At 46.3% G+C, this 19847-nt stretch overlaps 2 protein-coding genes across 5 annotated transcripts in view; both read left to right on the plus strand.

The window, feature by feature from the left end:
- Positions 1–19847, plus strand: part of TANC1 (tetratricopeptide repeat, ankyrin repeat and coiled-coil containing 1) — a 239929-nt gene that overhangs the window by 199244 nt on the left and 20838 nt on the right. For all 4 annotated transcript variants that reach the window (XM_082629880.1, XM_082629879.1, XM_082629882.1 and 1 more), the window contains 3 exons: positions 3951–4187; positions 5986–6171; positions 8610–8688. In XM_082629880.1, the coding sequence (XP_082486006.1) occupies positions 3951–4187; positions 5986–6171; positions 8610–8688 (502 nt within the window). The remainder of the gene's footprint in view (positions 1–3950; positions 4188–5985; positions 6172–8609; positions 8689–19847) is intronic.
- On the plus strand, positions 18157–18791 carry LOC309809114 (prefoldin subunit 3). The gene has a single exon (XM_082629887.1). It carries the CDS (start codon positions 18272–18274, stop codon positions 18752–18754), a length of 483 nt encoding a protein of 160 aa, XP_082486013.1. The 5' UTR covers positions 18157–18271; the 3' UTR covers positions 18755–18791.

A 19847-nucleotide genomic window follows, 5' to 3' on the forward strand; every position in this document is an offset into this window, starting at 1 on the left:
AAAGGAAATGTCTTTCCGAAGAAGCAGATAGAGAACTGATAACAGATACCTTTAGGAAAGCTTTGCTCCTAAGCACATACCTTCCATAAGACTTTTCTTATAAAGTATTCAGGAAGACAGCACTGAAACAACACCTTCCAACATTCTTAGGAAAGAGTTTCTGTCCAGTAGAAACATGGGGTGGTGTACTGTCATTTTCTTAGGAGTCACTTGAATCACGGAGAGGTGGAGTAATTTTCTGAAAATCACACAGCAAGTTAGTTAAGGGGCTGATTGGGAACTCAGACTATTTATATTTAATTCATCATCGTTTTCTCTTAAGCTCATGAATCTGAAGAGGGAATGGGATTGGTGGGAGAGGGGAGAGAGAGGGTAACTGGCTGTCAAAGTCACCCTGGGAATTTACAGACAGTTCCTGCCTGTCCTTTGGCGACCAGAGACCGATGTGCCCCTCAGTGATGTTATGTGTGCTTTGAAAAAGCTGCTAGGGTTCTTCTGTAATTCCTCTTGCCTAAGAACTGATTTCCTAGGCCTTGATAAAATCCCCAACTGTGTCAGCAGCACTGTCTTATTCCTGCTATACTGTTGGCGGTTACTCAAAGGAAAATAATTTTCTCAAAAACCCTTACTTTTGTTGAGCACTTACACTTTTAAAATGCTTTCAAATCCTATTTGAGTCTGTGCTGTTTTTAAGAGCAAACCTACGTAGGGTGGTAGCGCAAGCTTGGCAGGGATGGGTTTGCCCGAGGCTGAGCGTCGCCGGTCACTGTTGGGACAGGGACATCTCTCCTGATTTCTCCTCCCTGTTTTCTCGGCCCTTCCATCCTCACGTGCTGGTTGGTTGCAGGAGGCTGGGTTGGTGCTGACCCAGGTGGGGTTGAAAGATGGTCCCCCGGATTGGGTGAATGACGAGGCAGGTGTTGGTCACTTGGGTACAAGCCGTCCCCTTCCTTCCTTTTTTTTTTTAACTGAAGTATAGTTGATTTACAATGTTGTGTTAGTTTCAGGTGTACAGCAAAGTGATTCAGTTATATATATATATATATATATATATATATATATATATATATACACACAATTTTTTAGATTCTTCTCCCTTATAGGTTATTACAAAATATTGTGTTGTTCCCTGTGCTATACAGTAGGACCTTGTTGATTATTTTATACATGGTAGTGTATATGTGTTAATCCCAAACTCCTAATTTATCCCTCCCTCCAACTTCAAGCGGTCCTTCCTTAAATGTAAGTGATGGTCCTAATGGCAGAAAGGAACTGACTCATGGGCCATCCTCACCCATAAAGGGGCTTTGTTTACCTCTCTTCTCTGTGAACTTCTGTGTCTTAGAACCAGTATCTTGTGCCATGGGCTGAGCCGGGAAATGGAGTGTGCAGAGTAGATGGCCATGCACGGGGTCGGCCTCTGTGTGTGTGTGTGTTGGGGGGGGGGGCGTGTGCATGGGGAGGGCTGGGGGCATTCTGTATAGGATGGGGGGACTTCTCCCTGGTGTCCTGGCATTGAAGCAGGGACCCATAGGAAGTGATCCTTTGTCATCTGTAGCTATGGAAAGGGTATTTATTCCTGGCAGAGGGAACTATACGAGAAAGAGGGAAAGACCAGGAGGCCAGGGCCTGCTTGCCGTTGTTGTAGGACAAGCATTAGACCCAGCATAGTCACGGTGCGGGCAAGTGAGGGTAAGGGTGCTGGGAGACGAGGTCAGAGAAGGGGCTGAAGGGCTGGGTCACCCGGGGTTCCGGCTTCAGTGGCAGCCCAGACCGCTTCAGGTCTTACACTTCGGTTCTAACCTGTCTGTACACTGTCTGACTCTTCTGAGGTGTGGTGTCACCACCAGAATAATAATTTCTAGCACTTTGTAGGTATTCTGTCAGCTACTCTTGTGGACACCATATCATTGAAATACCTTGAATTTTGTGTGTTTTGTCATCTTTCTGTATCTTTTAATGATCCTGTGTGTCTCCGGTCAAATAAGAGACCTAGTCTGTGTGGTTTTCACACCCAATGGGCAGCCTGGAAGTGGCCAGGGTCTGTCGGGAGTGATTGATGTCGATCCGGGACCATTGAAGGGAACTGTTAGAAGAAATGCAGTGGGCATCTTTTTTTTTTTTTTTTTTTTGCGGTACGCGGGCCTCTGACTGCTGTAGCTTCTCCCGTTCCGGAGCACAGGCTCCGGACGCGCAGGCTCAGCAGCCATGGCTCATGGGCCCAGCCGCTCCGCGGCATGTGGGATCTTCCCGGACCGGGGCACGAACCTGTGTCCCCTGCATCAGCAGGTGGACTGTCAGCCGCTGCGCCACCAGGGAAGCCCCGCAGTGGGCATCTTTTTTTTTTTTTTACTTTTTTTTACAGTGGGCATCTTAATAGGTGTTTAAAGGAGTGTCATTTTTCCAATGACCTGGAGATTTAAAGAAGATATTAGTATAGCTAAAATTTGCATAAGGTATTCTGTGATTTTATTTTAAAACCTACAGATTACAAACTTCCCTTGATATCTGGGTCCAAGGAGTTAAGTGGGTGGTGGGTTAGTATAAATTAGTAGTAATTAGTAGAAAAAGCCGATGATTTTCTATGAGTCTTGTGCTGCTGACAACCCCAAGCATGTGAACATTTTCACGTGTTCTGCTTTTTCTTGAAGGTACAATTCCTTGTAAAGAAAAGAGAGTATTTGCTTTCACTTTTGGCTTTATTATCTCACTGTTAATTATTTAATCCTGTGATGATTATTTCATTGCCCCCCAAAATGAATTTTCTGTTTTTATTTGGATCAAACAGTGGTTTTCAAAGTGTGGTCCCCAGGGACTTTGCTGGTGGTGCAGTGGTTAGGGATCTGCCTGCCAACGCAGGGGACACGGGTTTGAGCCCTGGTCCGGGAAGATCCCACATGCCGTGGAGCAACTAAGCCCTTGAGCCACAACTGCTGAGCCTGTGCTCCGCAACAAGAGAAGCTACCGCAATGAGAAACACGCGCACTGCGACAAAGAGTAGCCCACGCTCGCCGCAACTAGGAAAAGCCCCTTCCCAGCAATGACGACCCAATGCAGCCAAAAATAACTAAATTAAATTAATTTTTTAAAAAAAGTGTGGTCCCCAGACCAACAGCATCAGTATCATCTGGGGGGAATTCATTAAAAAGGCACATTCTCAGGCCCTACCCCAGGCCTACTGAATACAGAGGTCTGATTCCAGAGAATGTGCATTTCTAAATTTTTAACTGTGATTAAAAAAAACATAAAATGTACCATCTTAACTATTTTTAAGGACAGAATTCAGTAGTGTTAAATATTTTCACATTATTGTACAGTAGGTCTCCAGAATAAAACTAAATCTCCATACCTATTAAACAATTCTCATTTCCCCCTTTTCCCAGCCCCTGGCAGCCACCATTTTACTTTCTGTCTCTATGAATTTGACTACTTTATGTCCCTTGTGTAAGTGGAATCATGTAGTATTTGTCTCTTTGTGGCTGGCTTAGTTCACTTAGCCTCATTTTCTCAAGGTTCATCTATGCTGTGGCATGTAACAGGATTTCCTTCCTTGTAAAGGCTGAGTGATTTTCCACTGTATGTACTTACATACCACACTTGTCCATTCATGTGTTGACCTTTTAGTTCACCTGCGTCTCTTGGCCATTGTGAATAGTGCTTCCGTAAACACAGCAGTGCAGATACCAAGATCCTGATTTCATTCCCTTTGGGTATGTACCCAGAGTGGGATTGCTGGATCTTAAGAAACCTCCACACTGTTTTCGGTGACAGCTGGGCCATTTTACATTCCCACCGGCAAGAATGTCCATTTTCAGTGCATGTGCAGGTCATACTGGTGCACACTCAAGTTTGAGAACCACTGGATCAAGAATACCACCCTTCTCCACAGATGTTGTTGTGACTGACATCTACGTGAGAAATTAATCTTGTTGGGGGACATTCTCCAACAGGTGAGCCGTCTCCTAATTTTGGGAGGGGCCAACGTGAACTACAGGACCGAAGTGTTAAATAACGCCCCGATCCTGTGCGTCCAGTCTCACCTTGGCCACGAGGAGGTGGTCACTCTGCTCCTGGAATTTGGCGCCTGCCTGGATGGCACGTCGGAGAACGGCATGACTGCCCTCTGCTACGCGGCCGCTGCCGGCCACACGAAGCTGGTGTGTCTGCTGGCCAAGAAGGGGGCGAGGGTAAGCAGCTCCAGGGGGGAGACGGGGGCGAAGGTGGGAGGGGTCTTCCACTGCTTGTAGAATTCTCATTTTCTGGGCCAGGCTCCTTTTGGTCTCTGCTTTGTCAAATAGCAGTGAACAGAAATCACTACATAAACAGAAAAGGTGGAGCTACAGGCTCCAGACAGTGTGGGATGTAGCCTGATGTGGGTGTGTGCGCCACCTCCGAGAAAGAGAGGGGGCCGTATGTTTTGTTCGAAGCTCTTACTCTGCTTAATCCTGCCCAAGGGGAGACTCCTGACCACCAGCAGCCTGAGTAAGGCCATCCTTTCAAAAGCCTGCAGGTGTTGCCCTGGAACTTATCACAGAATTTAACACAGCACTGGATTGGTTGAAAAGATACAAATGTTTGATTTTTTTTCTCCTTTCTTCTTATTCCGTTTCATGTCTTTTTTTTTTTTTTTTTTTTAAACAATAAAATGAGTGCTATGGGCCTTGGAATGCATATGCTTAGGCATATGGTTGCAGGAACACTAGAAGGCCCCAAATCCTCATTTCTCCAGCTGCCAGCTGGGACGTTGGGCACGTTGTTGAGCCTGTGTGCCTCAGGCTTCTCATCCGTAAAATGGGCATAACAACAGGACCTACCACAGGGCTGTTGTGTGAGCATAAGTAAATCAGTATATTAACAGTACAAAGTAACTATATTGTTAACGGGTTCCTCGAGGACTATCAATGTTAAGAGATTAAATGAGAACAGTGCCAAGTTCACAGTAAACTCTGTTTAGGTTTATTATAAGCACTTCACTGGGGAAGGGAGAAGGTACTTTTGAACAACAATAGAAGTAAATCACTGATATTTGTCTTTCTTCTTTATAGTTAGGATCTTTAAAGTTCAATGAAAAGACATTAGGCTTATAGTAACTATGGGAGTCTTTTTGTTTTTTTTCTCTCAAAAATAAAGCATTTGGGACAGGTCACCCTTAGCTCATGGAAGAAGGGAAATGTTGCTGGTAAGCCTTCCCAGTGGGTCCATTACTGTTCATCACCACACCTCCACTTCCACTTCCAGATCGTGGCTGGGCTTTATCCGGAGGCTAGCTGAAAGCTCTGTAGGAGGGGATGGGTTGTGTAGTGGCTCTTGCAAAGCCTCTGGTTTGAGGTGTAGAGCATCCTCAGAATTGCAAGCAAGCCTGGACCCTGACTCCTCTTCCAGCCCAATATTTCCAGGTTTAGACAGGGAATGACGTGTCGTCTGCTGCCTCTTGCACCATTAGGGGGTATGCAGCACTGGGGTACTCCCCATTTGGGGCTAGCCGGCCTTCCTGCCTTTGCGACCACACTTGGTATGTCCTGGGTCACCTGCCTTCCCCGATAAAATGCCGCTTGGGGTCCCTGCCTGCTCTTCCTCGTTCAGAGCTGGGTTTTCCAGATCCCTTCCTTTCGCTGGCTTTCCTGTCTCTACTCGCCAAGCCATAGCTTGTCACAGCAGATTTAGAATACTCTGCCCACGTTACCAAGGTTGGGAAGTATAGGTTTTGGTCTGTCCTCATACCTGCTTCCCAGAGAACTTGGAGCTCTGAGTCATTTGCTAGGAGGATGTCTTGTGACCACTAGTTGTACAGAGGGAACTCGAGGCCTGGAATAGTGCATTAATTACATCATAGTAATTCAGACGGAGACTCTCCAGAGAGACATACTGGGACATTATCCCCTTACACCTGCAGTGGGATGGGGTTTGTGCAGAGCATGTGTGGGGCACTGTGACAAAGTGGTGCTAAACCGTGACCTTCCCCTGTTCCTCCCCTCCCCCGCCCAGGTGGACCACTTGGATAAGAAAGGCCAGTGCGCGCTGGTCCACAGCGCACTGAGGGGCCACGGCGACATTCTCCGCTACCTGCTGACCTGTGAGTGGTCCGTGGGCCCACCCCAGCCAGGCGTGCTGAGGAAGAGCCAGGCTCTGCAGCAGGCACTGACAGCGGCCGCCAGCATGGGCCACAGCTCGGTGAGTGGGGCTGCCAGGGCCCTTCCTGGGAAACTGGGAGCCCCGTGTAGCCCAGTGGGTCAGGTATTTTGCATCCACCTTCTTCTGAGTTGCTAGCTTGTGATGCACCAAAGGAATGAAAGAAAATGAGGGTTTCACCACGTGTAAAGATCTTCTGTTGTTATCAAGCCTGTCCTGTGAGTGAAAATGCAGGGCAGTGCCCACAGTCTCAGGTGCTGGCCCGGTAGGGGCTGGCTGCTCCCACGTGGAGCCCCTCCCCGGTGTGCATTCTCTGCTCTTCCTTGTTTCTTCCCCTCTTCCTTCCTTGTTCTATTTTTACCCTCTAGCTCTGCTGTCTACCTTTTTCCCCTCTGATTCATTCTTTTGTCCTTGTGATCTTTTAACAATAATCACATGGAATCCTAATTATGAGCTTGTTCTTGAGTATTTGAAGGATTTTTAAAAATAGAACTTAAGTGCTCTGGTAGCGGGAAAGAGTGCTTGTCATTCGTGGTTCCTGCACTGAAGGAAAACTTCATGCCGTAGTTACATTGAGCACTTCACTTCTGGTAGGTGTCAGTATTCCTCGATTTGAAGAATTCATTGGCATCTCCTGACCCATGTGTCTGTGAATTTAATAATATTTTATCCTCTCTCTCTGCTGTATTACGTATCTTCAAGCAGTTATAGAGTTTGCCAGTGTTTGGTAAGATTCTTCCCTACAGTGACTAAAACGTAAATTTGGTTGCAAAGCCAGCTGGCTGACTTATAGCATTTAAAACACTAGAGCAGATACACGCACACACTGCTAGCTTATTGTTGGCATTTAAAACATCAAAAATATACATATACACTACTTCAGCCAACACAATATATTGCAATAAGTTGAATGCAGAAGCATATAAGAAAATGCAGCTGTCTTTTCTTAATACAGACATAAAAGAGATTTACAAAAATGTGAAACGATGCTAGTCAAGTCAACTTATCTAAATATTTTAGCTTGGGAGAAAATACTCATTTCATAAAAATGAAAAAATACACATTTCATAAAAATGTGTTAAATGTTACCATGTGGTGGGTTTATTATAATTCCTTTAAAATAAAAATGTAAATAAATACTTTTAACTACCCATGCCATATACATAGATTCAGAGAGAGCGCGTTAAGTACACATACTTGAATGTAGATGTTTTTCCTCTTTAAACTGTTCCCTAAATCTGTGTGGGTCCAGAATGTGCAAAATCATCTTAGGGAGCACAGGGAAGCCACATGGATGTGACCTTGGTCTCAGCTCGTTTTAAAGCTGGCTGCAGGGAGCTGTGGAAAAGCAACTGCGGTCCATCCAGTAACTGTTTCGTGGAAAAGGACAGGATTTGTTCACCAAAAGACTTGAAGGGTGTATTAGTTTCCTCAAGCTGTTGTAACAAGTGTCCACAGACTTTAGTGTCTTAAAACAACCTGTTCTGGAGGTCAGAAGCTGAAATTAAGTTGGGTCAGGAAGCCAGTGTTCTTCTGGAGGCTCCAGAGGAGAGTGTTTCTCTATTTTTTTCCAGCTTCTAGAAGCCACCTTTATTCCTTAGCTCATGACCCTGCCTCTGTCTTCAGAGTGTGTCACTCTAACTGAGGCTCCTGTCTCCTGATCTCTTCCTTCCTCTGACCCTGGTTCCTCCTGTCCCTCTTATAAACAGCTATGTTCTTATCAAGTGTATATCAAATATACACTTGGATAATTCAGGATAATCGTCCCATTTCAAGATTCGTAATCACATCCGCACGTCCCCTCCTGCCATGTAAGGTAACATTCACAGGTTTTCAGGACTAGGATGTAGGGCCCTTATTGGGAGTGGATTGAGAGACTGGAAAATGGCTTCGGTGAGCTATCTGGTCGCTGCACACAAGCAGGGTGGACGTTGGCTCTGGTTTGGGGCTCGGATACTTCTGTTTCCCCACGGGCCAGCACCCCTGCCTCCACACCTATGACCCAGCCTGCCCTTTGACAGAGGGAAAAGAATAATGTTGTCAGGAGATAAATTTGGAACAGCACTGTTTTATTTTACTGAAAAGGTATGTACATCACCTTGTTTTCCTTCCTTGTGAAAAAAGGGATTCACCATCTTCTGGCGATTTATGCAGAAACTGCACTGTGTATGATCTCCCCTGTCCTTTGTTGATTAGGCTGGCATATTTGGGTCATGTTGGAATTCATTAGAATTCTGAGTACCTAGTAATCCTGAACAATATTGCCGAAATTCACTGTCTTTTTTTCTTCTCCTTCTCAAAGTGAAAGTGTGAATAGCATACAAATTATGCTGGAAAACCGTTTTCGTTATGTTTTCTCTCCTTGTGCAGCATAAGATAATCATGGTTAAAAAACAGCACACTCTCTCCTTTGATACATAGGATACAATAAGCACATATGGCTTTGAGAACTCATTAAATTACCTTGCCACTTCTGACAGGTGGTCCAGTGCTTGCTGGGACTGGAAGAGGAGCATGAAATAGACATCAATGGCACCGACACACTGTGGGGAGAAACAGGTAATTATGGTTCCACTGCTTGTAGTTGGGGCCAAGTAGCTTCTTGACGTTTTAGCCCGCATTTTGGCCTAATTGTCTTAAGAATGACTTGGGATGCATCTAGTCCTATTGTTATTTTATCACAAGGCATTTGAAGTTAAGAGCTTTTAAAACTTCCCAAATGGCTAGTAAAACTTTTCTAGAAGCAAGTGCAATTTGAATCATTTTGGATTTACCAGCAGTTTCTGTGCATGTGATGAATGTCGGCTAGAAATACCCAAATAAGGTAGTGGTTTCTGCTTTGCTGAGTTTTCTCATGTCCTAACCAACCTGGTCTTCCTGTGACCCGTGCAGAGTTAGCAGAGCGGGAACTTCCAGCCCCATGTTCAAAGGTGCTCAGCAAGGAAGGGTCTGGCCTGCCTTCTGGAAGGAGAGTAGCCCTCAGTCCTCATGGAGCCTGCTTAAAATACTGAATACCAGCTAACAAGTCAGTTTCCAAGGGTGTGCGGGTGTGTGTTGAGCTGTAGTGGAGAAAGGAAGCCTGGGGCGAGTACATCTGAGTTGGATACTTGTCAGATTAATACAAATAACACTGCTTTGAAATTTTCCGTTCGACTGAATTGGTATTAGAAATGTAAGACTTTGTTAGCAGTTGTTGTTTAATGGATGTAACCAAAGGTGTTTAATATGCATTTCCAGGCTGTGTCCTGTGTGTATACATAGTGTATATGACTTCAGTGTCTCCTGCAGAGATTTATTTCCAAATGCTTCTCACTTATTTCCTAACAAGCCAAATGGTAGTGTGTAGAGTCCATCAGCTAACTCATACTTATTAGGAAAAGCCTCAGAGTTTCCTGGTGGGTATCACAGGTGCTCACCCCCCAACCCATGGTTGCCATCACGCACACGCGTGGGGCTTACAGTTGCTAGTTGTGGTGATGTGGGCCATGGGGGTCCCGGCGGGAGGAGAGGTGGCACGACCCGGGGTTCAGGGAGAGCACAGGACCCCCAAACGGGATTGGATTATGCTTGGGGTACACGTGTGTGGATGTAAATACTGGCCTTAATTCCTTCTGGAGTCTTTCCCCCACCCCTTTCTCTGTACCACAGTATGGGCTGCTCTGTAATTTGATAGAAGGAAAGCTTCTACCACTTTCTGTTGTGTCGCAGGCAGCAGGACAGCTGGGCAGGTTAGCACGTGACTTTCTTTGTGCTCAGCCAGAAGGTCCGAATCCCTGCCTTCCGTTGCCTGGTTATCAACTTCGGGCAGGTAACTTTGCCTCCTTGTCAAATGAGGTAAATAAGTTTTTCTAGGATTGCAGTGAAGACTAAATGAGATGAGATAATCTTGGCCAAATGTTCCCAATGATCAGGACCCCCGGGTTCTGATTCATTAGGTCTAGGGTGAGTCCAAGACTCTCCTTTCCTAACAGGGCACCCCGGTGGTTTTGTGGCTGCAGGACACATAGAGAAGCACCGTGAGAAGCTGTGTAAAGTGCCGGCCTTACAGCGCCAGTGATGAGAGGAGCCGGTGGTGATGATGCGGGTCGGTGCCAGTGGCAGTACAGTGACAGCCCTCACTCAGCTCAAATAAGCATCTCCAAGCTTTAATATCAGAGTCCAGAAAAAGTCCAGAGAAGCAGGGAAGGGCTTCATTTGAGGGCTCTGTGTGAGAAGTCTGTTCTGTCTCGAGATGATGAGTCCTGAATTTCAGTAACCACCTCCCTCCCTTCCCCCTTGAGAATCTGCTAGGTTGCAGGCTAAAGAAGCACGTAAGAGAAACTACAGACACCCATCAGCCTCAATGAAAGGATGAGTAATAGTTCAGCCTCTCCCTTCCAAAGCCTCATGCATGACCTTCAGACCACTTTGCAGCCTGAGAAGCAGGTCACATCTTCCCTCAGCAGGCATTAAGCATGAATTAACTCAGGCAAGCGTTTGAGAGACTTTTGAAAAAATTTAAACCAAGAGAAAGCTAAGCACTATTTCTCAGGCTTAGAGGCCCCAGCAGCGCTCTGTGGCTACATGTCAGTAAAACCCATCTTGCCTGCTCCGCATTTTTCTATCTGATACCTTTCTCCTGTGTTCCTTCAAAAACGTCCACCAACGTCTGCTACCACAAATCCTCCTGATTTCCAGGTCTGTGGTCGTCAGAGGAATACTTTGAAATCTTGAGGAGGAGGTTTTAGATGAGAAAACATCTGCAAATAATGGGGCTTTGCACAAGTGTCTGCTGCATTGCCCAGACTGTGAGGTCTGTGTTTGGGATTTGGCCACATAGGGTCCACATTACCTGACCCCAAATGCCTTCTGGAAGAGAAGGCCCAGTGCTGATGACAGCCTGAGTGGATGGGTCAACTCATAATCCTTGTTCTCACCAAGCCGCCAGCTGGTGGGTCCCCAGCAGCTGCTCTGTGCACTCTTTCTAATTGCTAGGGACCCTCAGAGTGAAGGCAATTGTTTTGCTTCCTGGTTTGTTTGATCCTCTTTCCTGGGTGTGGTCAATGGTGCTTTGTGTCTAAAACACTCTAAGATGGAGCTTGTCTGTCTCCAACCACAGTGAGAGGGTAGGATCCCAAGAGTGATCGTGTCTGGGGTGTGGGCAGGTGACGGGACAACCAGACGCTGTGTGTGAATAATGCAGTTCCTTATTTCTGTTTGACCCTTCTGTGAGTTCATACAAGTCTACTCAGTGTAGGTTAGCTATGAACAGCCTGGCTTTAAAATGCCAGCTGATGGGGCTCCAAGAGAGGGTCTCCAAGGTATGTTCTTGGCTCACCTGCCATCTTTGAAGGGCCCGTTGGTTTCCATGCAGCACTATGCCACCCTGTTTGGAGCACAGCTACCCGCCCATCTGTCGTCTCCCAGCCACGTCCAGGAGGTGGGAGCGCCAAGTCAGTGCGCAAAGTCCTCCTCCTCTTTTCTGCCTGGAGGGACCCTTGCAATCCCGGGGGAGCTGCTGTGTGTTGCACAAGTAGGGTTTTCACACCTGTTGCCAACTGGAAGCAGCAGGTCATCGGTGAGAGATAATGACAGCGGACAGCCGGGGAGGAGGGAGCACAGGGGGCACAGCCCCACGGGAGGCCTCCTGTCACCCAGGCCCATCTGCGTGGAGGTGATGGCAGTAGGTTCAGTTGTGTGCCTTCAGTGCCCTGAGCATCTCCCTGCTGATGACCTGGAGTCACCAAGCAGTGTCCCGAAAGGGGGTGGCTCCTGCCTTAGGTATAAAGAGACAAGACAGTGTATAGAGTAGATTTTTAAGACATTCATCTGAAATGGGAACAATGTTTACTTTGGGGTTTATTGCGGTAAACTCAGAGTTTTAAGAAAAGTTGCAGAATACAGATGTGCCTTGGCGATATATGATGACTTTGGTTCCAGACCGCTGTCATAAAGTGAATGGCACAGTAAAACCAAACCAAATTTTTTGGTTTCCCAGTGCATGTAAGTTATGTTTATACTGTACTGTAGTCTGTTAAGTGTGTAATAGCTTTATGTCTTTAAAAAATGTATATACTTGGGCTTCCCTGGTGGCGCAGTGGTTGAGAGTCTGCCTGCCGATGCAGGGGACGCGGATTCGTGCCCCGGTCCAGGAAGATCCCACATGCTGCGGAGTGGCTGGGCCCGTGAGCCATGGCCACTGAGCCTGCACGTCTGGAGCCTGTGCTCCGCAACGGGAGAGGCCACAACAGTGAGAGGCCCGCGTACTGCAAAAAAAAAAAATGTATATACCTTAATTTAAAAACACTTTATTGCTAAAGAAATGCTCACCATCATCTGAGCCTTCGGTGTGTTGTAATCTTTTTGCAATAATAACATCAAAGATCACTGATCACACATCACCATAACGAGTATATAAAAATAATGAAAAAATTTTAAATACTGCAAGAATTACCAAAGCATGACACCGGGGCACAAAGTGAGCAAAGGCACTGTCTGCAAAGTGCAATTAAATGAGTTATGCCTGTATGTGTACTGGTTTTGGAGAGCAGAGGGCCTAATTTATGTAAGGTTTCCCTTTCCACCAGCATTTGGAGCCATTTGCTTTTTATGTCTGTTTGATGTCTAGATCCAGCCCTTCAAAAATCAGTCCTGTAGCTCTTTAGCGCTTCTCCTCGGGCTCACGCAGTTGAAGGAGTGTGACACTCAGGTGGAGGGGGGGAGTAAGGAGAAAGCTCGGAGCTACTGCGCAGTGGGCTTGGGGTGCCTCTCCGCCAAGCAGCGCCGCCCGCGAGGCAGCCGAGACCCTTTGCTCGTGACGTTCACACTCTTGGTAGGACAGCCTTAATCCCCTGGTTTCCGGGCAGCCTGAACCATGACAAGAACGCATCAGATGCTTGTTATTTCTGTTTCAGGCATTCCACAGCCATAACAAGCAAGTACTGGCTCCCACGAAGTCTTGACCTAACCGAGTTACTGTTTCCTTGTCAGTGTGTGATGGGAGTCTGCCCAAACTGAAATGATCAGAAATGCTTAACTGATGACCTCATGGTGTTGTGAATTGTCAGAGGAACTGTGCTTCCAAACTCTAGGCCACTGTCAAGTCTGTGAGCCTGTTGTCTGTCTCTGGGCAGAACTTCACGCTCTTTACAGGGGCATAAAGGCCCTTCTGTTTCAGCAAGTTTGCCTGTCTTGTAAGCAAGGACTTCCCAGCCCCAGCCCCTTGGGGTCACCTTGCAGTTCCCTTTGTAGTACTTACCACTGATAAATTCGATTGTTGGTGTTGCTTATTTGATGAAAGCTTGTCATCCCCAAATTGTGGGCTTCAGGAGGGCAGAACTTTCCAGGTCTCTTGTGCTCTTCTCTGTGTGTGGTCACTGTGTCTGGTCTCGTGTTGTCCAGTAGAACTTTCTGTGGTGATGGAAATGCTTGCTTTCTGTGCTGTCCAGCCAGGTAGGCACTAGCCACTGATCTTGCCTGGTGCTTGTCACATAGGTGTTGAATGAGTGGACAAGCGGGTTTAGAGAAAACAAAGCTAGGTAACTTTTAGGGTAGGTGACACTCACTTTGCAGAATAATTTGGGGGAAATTGTGTTGTTGGAGGGGAGAGGTAAGGAGCCCAGTTGCTCATCGGGACCCAGTCCTCTGGTGTCTTCGTGTCTGTCGTTGCGAAGGTCATGTCCTGCTGGATTCCAGGCTGACCTATGTGGCTGGGTGCTGGGTTACATCTTTTGGAACACCCAGCTATTAGCAGCCACACGTGGTGTGGGCACGGGTGACAGGCCAGGATGGACCGTGCCAGCCCCTTCTGTGTGTCCATAACATCTCCGTCCCTGCATCACCAGCCCGCCTGCCCACTCCCCCGATGTGCCACGCCCTCACACTGCTGTCCCCCGGAAACCCTTCTCACTGCTTCACAGCTGGTCTGTGGCAGGCCTGGAGCCGTGGGCTTCACAAACGGACAGGACGCCGTCCCGCAGGTCACGCGACTGCTCCCAAGGGCTCCCTTCCCTAATTTCTGACCCGAGGGGCCCCGTCAGAGGGAGGTCGACATCTGACGGAAATGTTTCATGCCAAGTGTTCTTTTATGTGGTCCATGCTGTTTTAGTTGGTAAATACTTTCCAAAGAAGTTGAATCATTGTAAACACTACGTTTTTATTGCCGAAGCTGTTAACAACACCGTATTTTCCTCTCTTTCTAAGAAGGGCTGAAGTTTTCTCCCCGGTATTTAGCTGCGTGTCCCTCCATTATCATAGTTCGCACAGGCAGCTTAGTCCAGCATGTATACTGATCACAGCATGTATACTGATCACTGAATTCTGGATGGGACTTGAGTCTCAGGCCCAGCCTGTCAGCTGGGGTGTGGGCATTTCCAGGCCAGTCTTGGGGGACGGGTCCTCACATCTGTTTCCTCATGGGGCCGGGAAGCCAGGTAATGAGTTGTACTTCGTCCTTGATGTCTTAAAAGTTTCCCTCTCGTCTCCATACATTTGCTTCAGTTTCCACTCTGGGGCTCTGCCTGTCTTTCTGGGGGTGAGGTGTCCTTCTGCTCTCATGGCAGGGACCACGGACAGCAGAGCTCATCACACCCAAAGCCACCCCAGAACTCGGTGCATGCATGCCAGGCGACAGGATACCTTGTTGTTGATTTAAAAATAACCCTTTGTTTATTCAGATTTTACCTTAGGTCTTTTGGAGAGAGGAGGGCTATTGTTTGGTAAGAATTTAAAGAACGCTTGAGACTTACTGGATTGAGTTTGGCCTTCACGCAGGTTAGGTACATCTCAGGGCAGAATTCAGGTGAGAGACTGGAAAGAAAAGAATTGGTCTCTTGCTTGTTGGGGCATGTGGAGAATTTGTGTGAAGGAATTTACTAAATGTATCTTGTAGGAAAAAGCAAGTGACTTCTCTTGTATACTGAAGATACCTGATGTTTTTGGAGGTCCCGAGCCCCTCACCGGTACAGCTGTTGGAAAATCCTTGTCCAGGCATTCCTTCCTCTGCTGGTGTTTGCTTTAGGAAAGTACAATAAGATGGGTGGAAATCCAGGTTTCTGTCAGTCCTAAACAAGGTAGAAGTTCTTGGTTGTCCTTTGAAAGCATGAAAGAAGGGTAACCCAGGACCTTAGAAGGTATGAGGGAGGGGATAACCCAGAATGGGGGGGGGGGAGGTGATCCAGGATCCTGGATGGAGGGGGCAATCCAGGACCTAGGAAGGGAGGGGAAGGGTGGATAACCCAGAACCCTGGAGAGGATGGGAGGGGGGAGCTCTGGGCCCTGAATGGAGGGGAATTGGGGAATAACCCGGGACGGTGCAAGGGGAGGGACAAAGTTGAGCAATGTAGGCGCTGGGGAAGTGGGTAATATAGGTGCTGGGGGAGGGGGTAGCGCGGGCTCTGGAAGGAGGGAGATGGGCGTGGGGTCACCCTAACAATAGAGAGGATTTGGGAGGTAAGAACCAAAGGGACTGGGTTTGTCCACACCCTGTCCCCTTCCTGCTCTAGCAGACCCCTGGGGTTTGCCCCTGACGTGGGTGTGTTCTGGAGACCTTTCCTCTGCTGAGAGGACAGCAGGAATCAGCGGACCTGTGTGTCCCTGTCCTATAGGGGCAAGGAGCGGGGGCCCGTAGAAATCCACAGAGGCATTTCAGGTGTAGATGGACTGGTAGCTTGACTGCTTACCAGGACCCTGTGCTCTGCCTTCATCGTACTGCTTTGCTGTACACAGAGGCCTTTGTTCTAGTGAGTTCCTTCCTATTCATTAAAAAAACAAAAACAGGGCTTCCCTGGTGGCGCAGTGGTTGAGAGTCCGCCTGCTGATGCAGGGGACACGGGTTCGTGCCCCAGTCCGGGAAGATCCCACGTGCCGCGGAGCGGCTAGGCCCGTGAGCCATGGCCGCTGAGCCTGCGCGTCCGGAGCCTGTGCTCCGCAACGGGAGAGGCCGCAACGGTGAGAGGCCCGCGTACCGCAAAAAAACAAAAATGAAAAAAACAAAAAAAACTTGGGCTTTCACCATAAAGGCATGTGCTCATCTCCATTTTGGTAGCTTAGAGCATCTTTACCCACAGACACAGCTGCTTGTTCTTTTGGTCACTGCCTCCTAACAGGCCTGCACATGGTGCACCTGCTCTCCCACAGAAAAATCATCCTTGATTCTTCCAAATTCCTACTGCAATGATATTTGGATTCTCTTTTTTTGAGCCTGGATCTCAACTTGTGTAGGATGGTTTTGTCAAAACTGCCCCCCTTTTTACACTGACCCCTCACATGGGGTCCTGCCCATAACTCTGTTCTCCTCAGCCGACGCCCAGCCCTTTGAGGGCACGAGAAGGAGCAGCACGTTGTACGTGCTTCAAATCATTCGGTGTGTAAGAGGGTCTGTCCAAAATGTGAGCATTCTCAGCACACTTTACAAGTGACAGCTGGTCCAAGCTGCGATCTCCTGATAGATTTTTGGCACAAAGTCTGTATGAAACATGACTTATGTCATTCATAGTTTAGGAAATTGTTTTTAAGTTGAATTATGTTATTTATAGCACACATAATTCCTCAAAGGATTTGAAGAGGCTTACTTGAGATAATACATATAAGAAAAGGGAAAAAAGGCAGGAATTGGACATGAGGAAGAGCAGGGATATTCCTGCCATAATGTCCTGAATGTTTTACTAGGTCGAGCTACTGTTTTGGCCTTAGGATGCTGTGTGACCAGAGTTAGAAGGAAACATAGTCATTACAGATTATTCTTACTGTCTGTGGGAGAAAGGTTAACAGTTCTTCAGGAGAAGAAAAGTGTTTTCTAGTACCCTTGTTCTAAAACAACATTCATAGTCTGGTTTTTTTTTTTTTGTTTTTTTTTTGTGTGTGTTATGCGGGCCTCTCACTGTTGTGGCCTCTCCCATTGCGGAGCACAGGCTCTGGACGCTCAGGCCCAGCGGCCATGGCTCATGGGCCCAGCTGCTCCGCAGCATGTGGGATCTTCCTGGGCCAGGGCACGAACCCGCGTCCCCTGCATCGGCAGGCGGACTCTCAACCACTGCGCCACCAGGGAAGCCCCATAGTCTGTTTGATTAGTTGGATATTTTTTAAAAGGAGACTTTTTAGGGGCAGAAGTGTGAGAATTAAGAACTCAGATTCCAGCCAGACTCCCTGACTTCAAATCCTATCCTCCCTCCCACTAGCTGTGTGACCGTAGGTGACTTGTTCAACTTCTCTGGACCATATTTTCCTCATCTGCAGAACCAGGATGAGTGGTACTTGCCTTGTAAAAGTTAGTTGTGTGTGTGTGTGTGTGTGTGTGTGTGTGTATGTGTTTTTTAAGATTTCTGATGTGGGCCATTTTAAAGTCTTTATTGAATTTGTTACAATATTGCTTCTGTTTTATGTTTTGATTTTTTGGCCCCAAGGCATGTGATCTGGGATCTTAGTTCCCCAACCAGGGATTGAACCTGCACCTCCCTCATTGGAAGGCAAAGTCTTAACCACTGGACTGCCAGGGAAATCCCACAAGTTAGTTGTATATTAAATTAATTTATGAATTTGAAGGGCCATGAAGCGTCATGTAGGAAGCAGTTTACAATGTCAGAGTATATTATTAAAATATGTCAGGCTCTTCCTCTTTTGCTTGTGAGAAGAGGTAAGCTCAAGGTCCTTCTCTTCTGCCATCTTGTCCAGTAATCTCACATTGCACTGTTTTCTTACCCTTCTTTAAAAGTTCTCAAGACCTAGGATCCTTAGAATCACAAAGCATATCATTGAAAGAGACTAATAACCTTATGGTATAGGTGCAGATAGTTGAGGTCCAAAGAAATTTAATTATTTCATCAAGGTTTCACAGTGAATGGGTGGCAGAACCAGGACCAAAACTCTCAGATAATCAGGATCTTCCTATTTTGACTGAGAGCAAGCCTCCAGGTTCTTTCAGCTGCTTGGGTTTAATTTCTAACTGACACTGAATCAGCTTTATGATTCAGGGCAAACGATGTAACTCTTGTGACTCAGTTCCTTCATCTCAATAAAATGGACATCATAATCTTCTAATTCGGGCTTCCCCAAGGTGGCGGCCGGTAAGGAGGGTTGTGGTTTGGGAGAAGTGGCCGGAGGGAGTGGGCGGCGGCTCCACCTGGGGATTCCTGAGGCCGTTTTCGTGGAAGATGTAGATTCCTTCATGAAACAGCCTGGGAATGAGACTGCAGATACAGTACTGAAGAAGCTGGATGAACAGTACCAGAAGTATAAGTTTATGGAGCTCAACCTTGCTCAAAAGAAAAGGAGGCTAAAAGGTCAGATTCCTGAAATTAAGCAGACTTTAGAAATTCTAAAGTACATGCAGAAGAAAAAAGAGTCCACCAATTCACTGGAGACCAGGTTCTTACTGGCAGATAACCTGTATTGCAAAGCTTCAGTTCTTCCTACCGATAAAGTGTGTCTGTGGTTGGGGGCGAATGTAATGCTTGAATATGATATTGATGAAGCTCAGGCGTTGTTGGAAAAGAATTTATCGACTGCCACAAAGAATCTTGATTCTCTTGAGGAAGACCTGGACTTTCTTCGAGATCAATTTACTACCACAGAAGTCAATATGGCCAGGGTTTATAATTGGGATGTAAAAAGAAGAAACAAAGATGATCCTACCAAGAACAAAGCATAATGCTGCCAATTAAAAATGTGGTTCAATTTTCCAAACATGTTATTTTAAATACCCCAAAGTTTATCCTTAAAAGTTGACATAACTTTAAATAATTTTTAACAGCAAGAATGATGATTAAAACTTAAAAAAAGGTACAGCCACTATGGAGAACAGTATGGAGGTTCCTTAAAAAACTAAAAATAGAACTACCATATGACCCAGCAATCCCACTACTAGGCATACCCTGAGAAAACCATAATTCAAAAAGAGACATGTACCAAAATGTTCATTGCAGCTCTATTCACAGTAGCCCGGAGATGGAAACAACCTAAGTGTCCATCATCGGATGAATGGATAAAGAAGATGTGGCACATATATACAATGGAATATTACTCAGCCATAAAAAGAAACGAAACTGAGCTATTTGTAATGAGGTGGATAGACCTAGAGTCTGTCATACAGAGTGAAGTAAGTCAGAAAGAGAAAAGCAAAATACTGTATGCTAACACATATATATGGAATTTAAGAAAAAAAAATGTCATGAAGAACCTAGGGGTAAAACGGGAATAAAGACACAGACCTACTTGAGAATGGACTTGAGGATATGGGGAGGGGGAAGGGTAAGCTGTGACAAAGCGAGAGAGAGGCATGGACATATATACAGTACCAAACGTAAGGTAGGTAGATAGTGGGAAGCAGCCGCATAGCACAGGGAGATCAGCTCAGTGCTTTGTGACCGCCTGGAGGGGTGGGATAGAGAGGGTGGGAGGGAGGGAGACGCAAGAGGGAAGGGATGTTGGAACAGATGTATATGTATGACTGATTCACTCTGTTATAAAGCAGAAACTAATAAAAACTTTAAAAAAAGATAAACACCACTTTATTTATTTATAAAAACAAAATTAGTTTCAAATATTTTATGAAATTTGCAGTATTTTTATTTTTATTTTTTGCATTTCCAACAAAGTAAATGCTGCTTTCATCATTTTGTTTGTTTGTTTGTTTGTTATAAGAAAAGTCTTAGATGAAATGGCTGAAAACTGTGAGATATGCTATAGCTATAAGCTGATTTTTTGGACAGTTTAGCACACTTTACTTTTTCTTTATTGGCTGG

This window comes from Mesoplodon mirus (genome assembly GCF_964341445.2).
Source record: "Mesoplodon mirus genome assembly, chromosome: 8".
In the NCBI taxonomy this organism is placed as follows: Eukaryota; Metazoa; Chordata; class Mammalia; order Artiodactyla; family Ziphiidae; genus Mesoplodon; species Mesoplodon mirus.

What these genes read in the sequence shown, in the direction of transcription:
- LOC309809114 (XM_082629887.1), top strand. Translation starts at nt 18,272, where the DNA reads ATGAAACAGCCTGGGAATGAGACTGCAGATACAGTACTGAAGAAGCTG.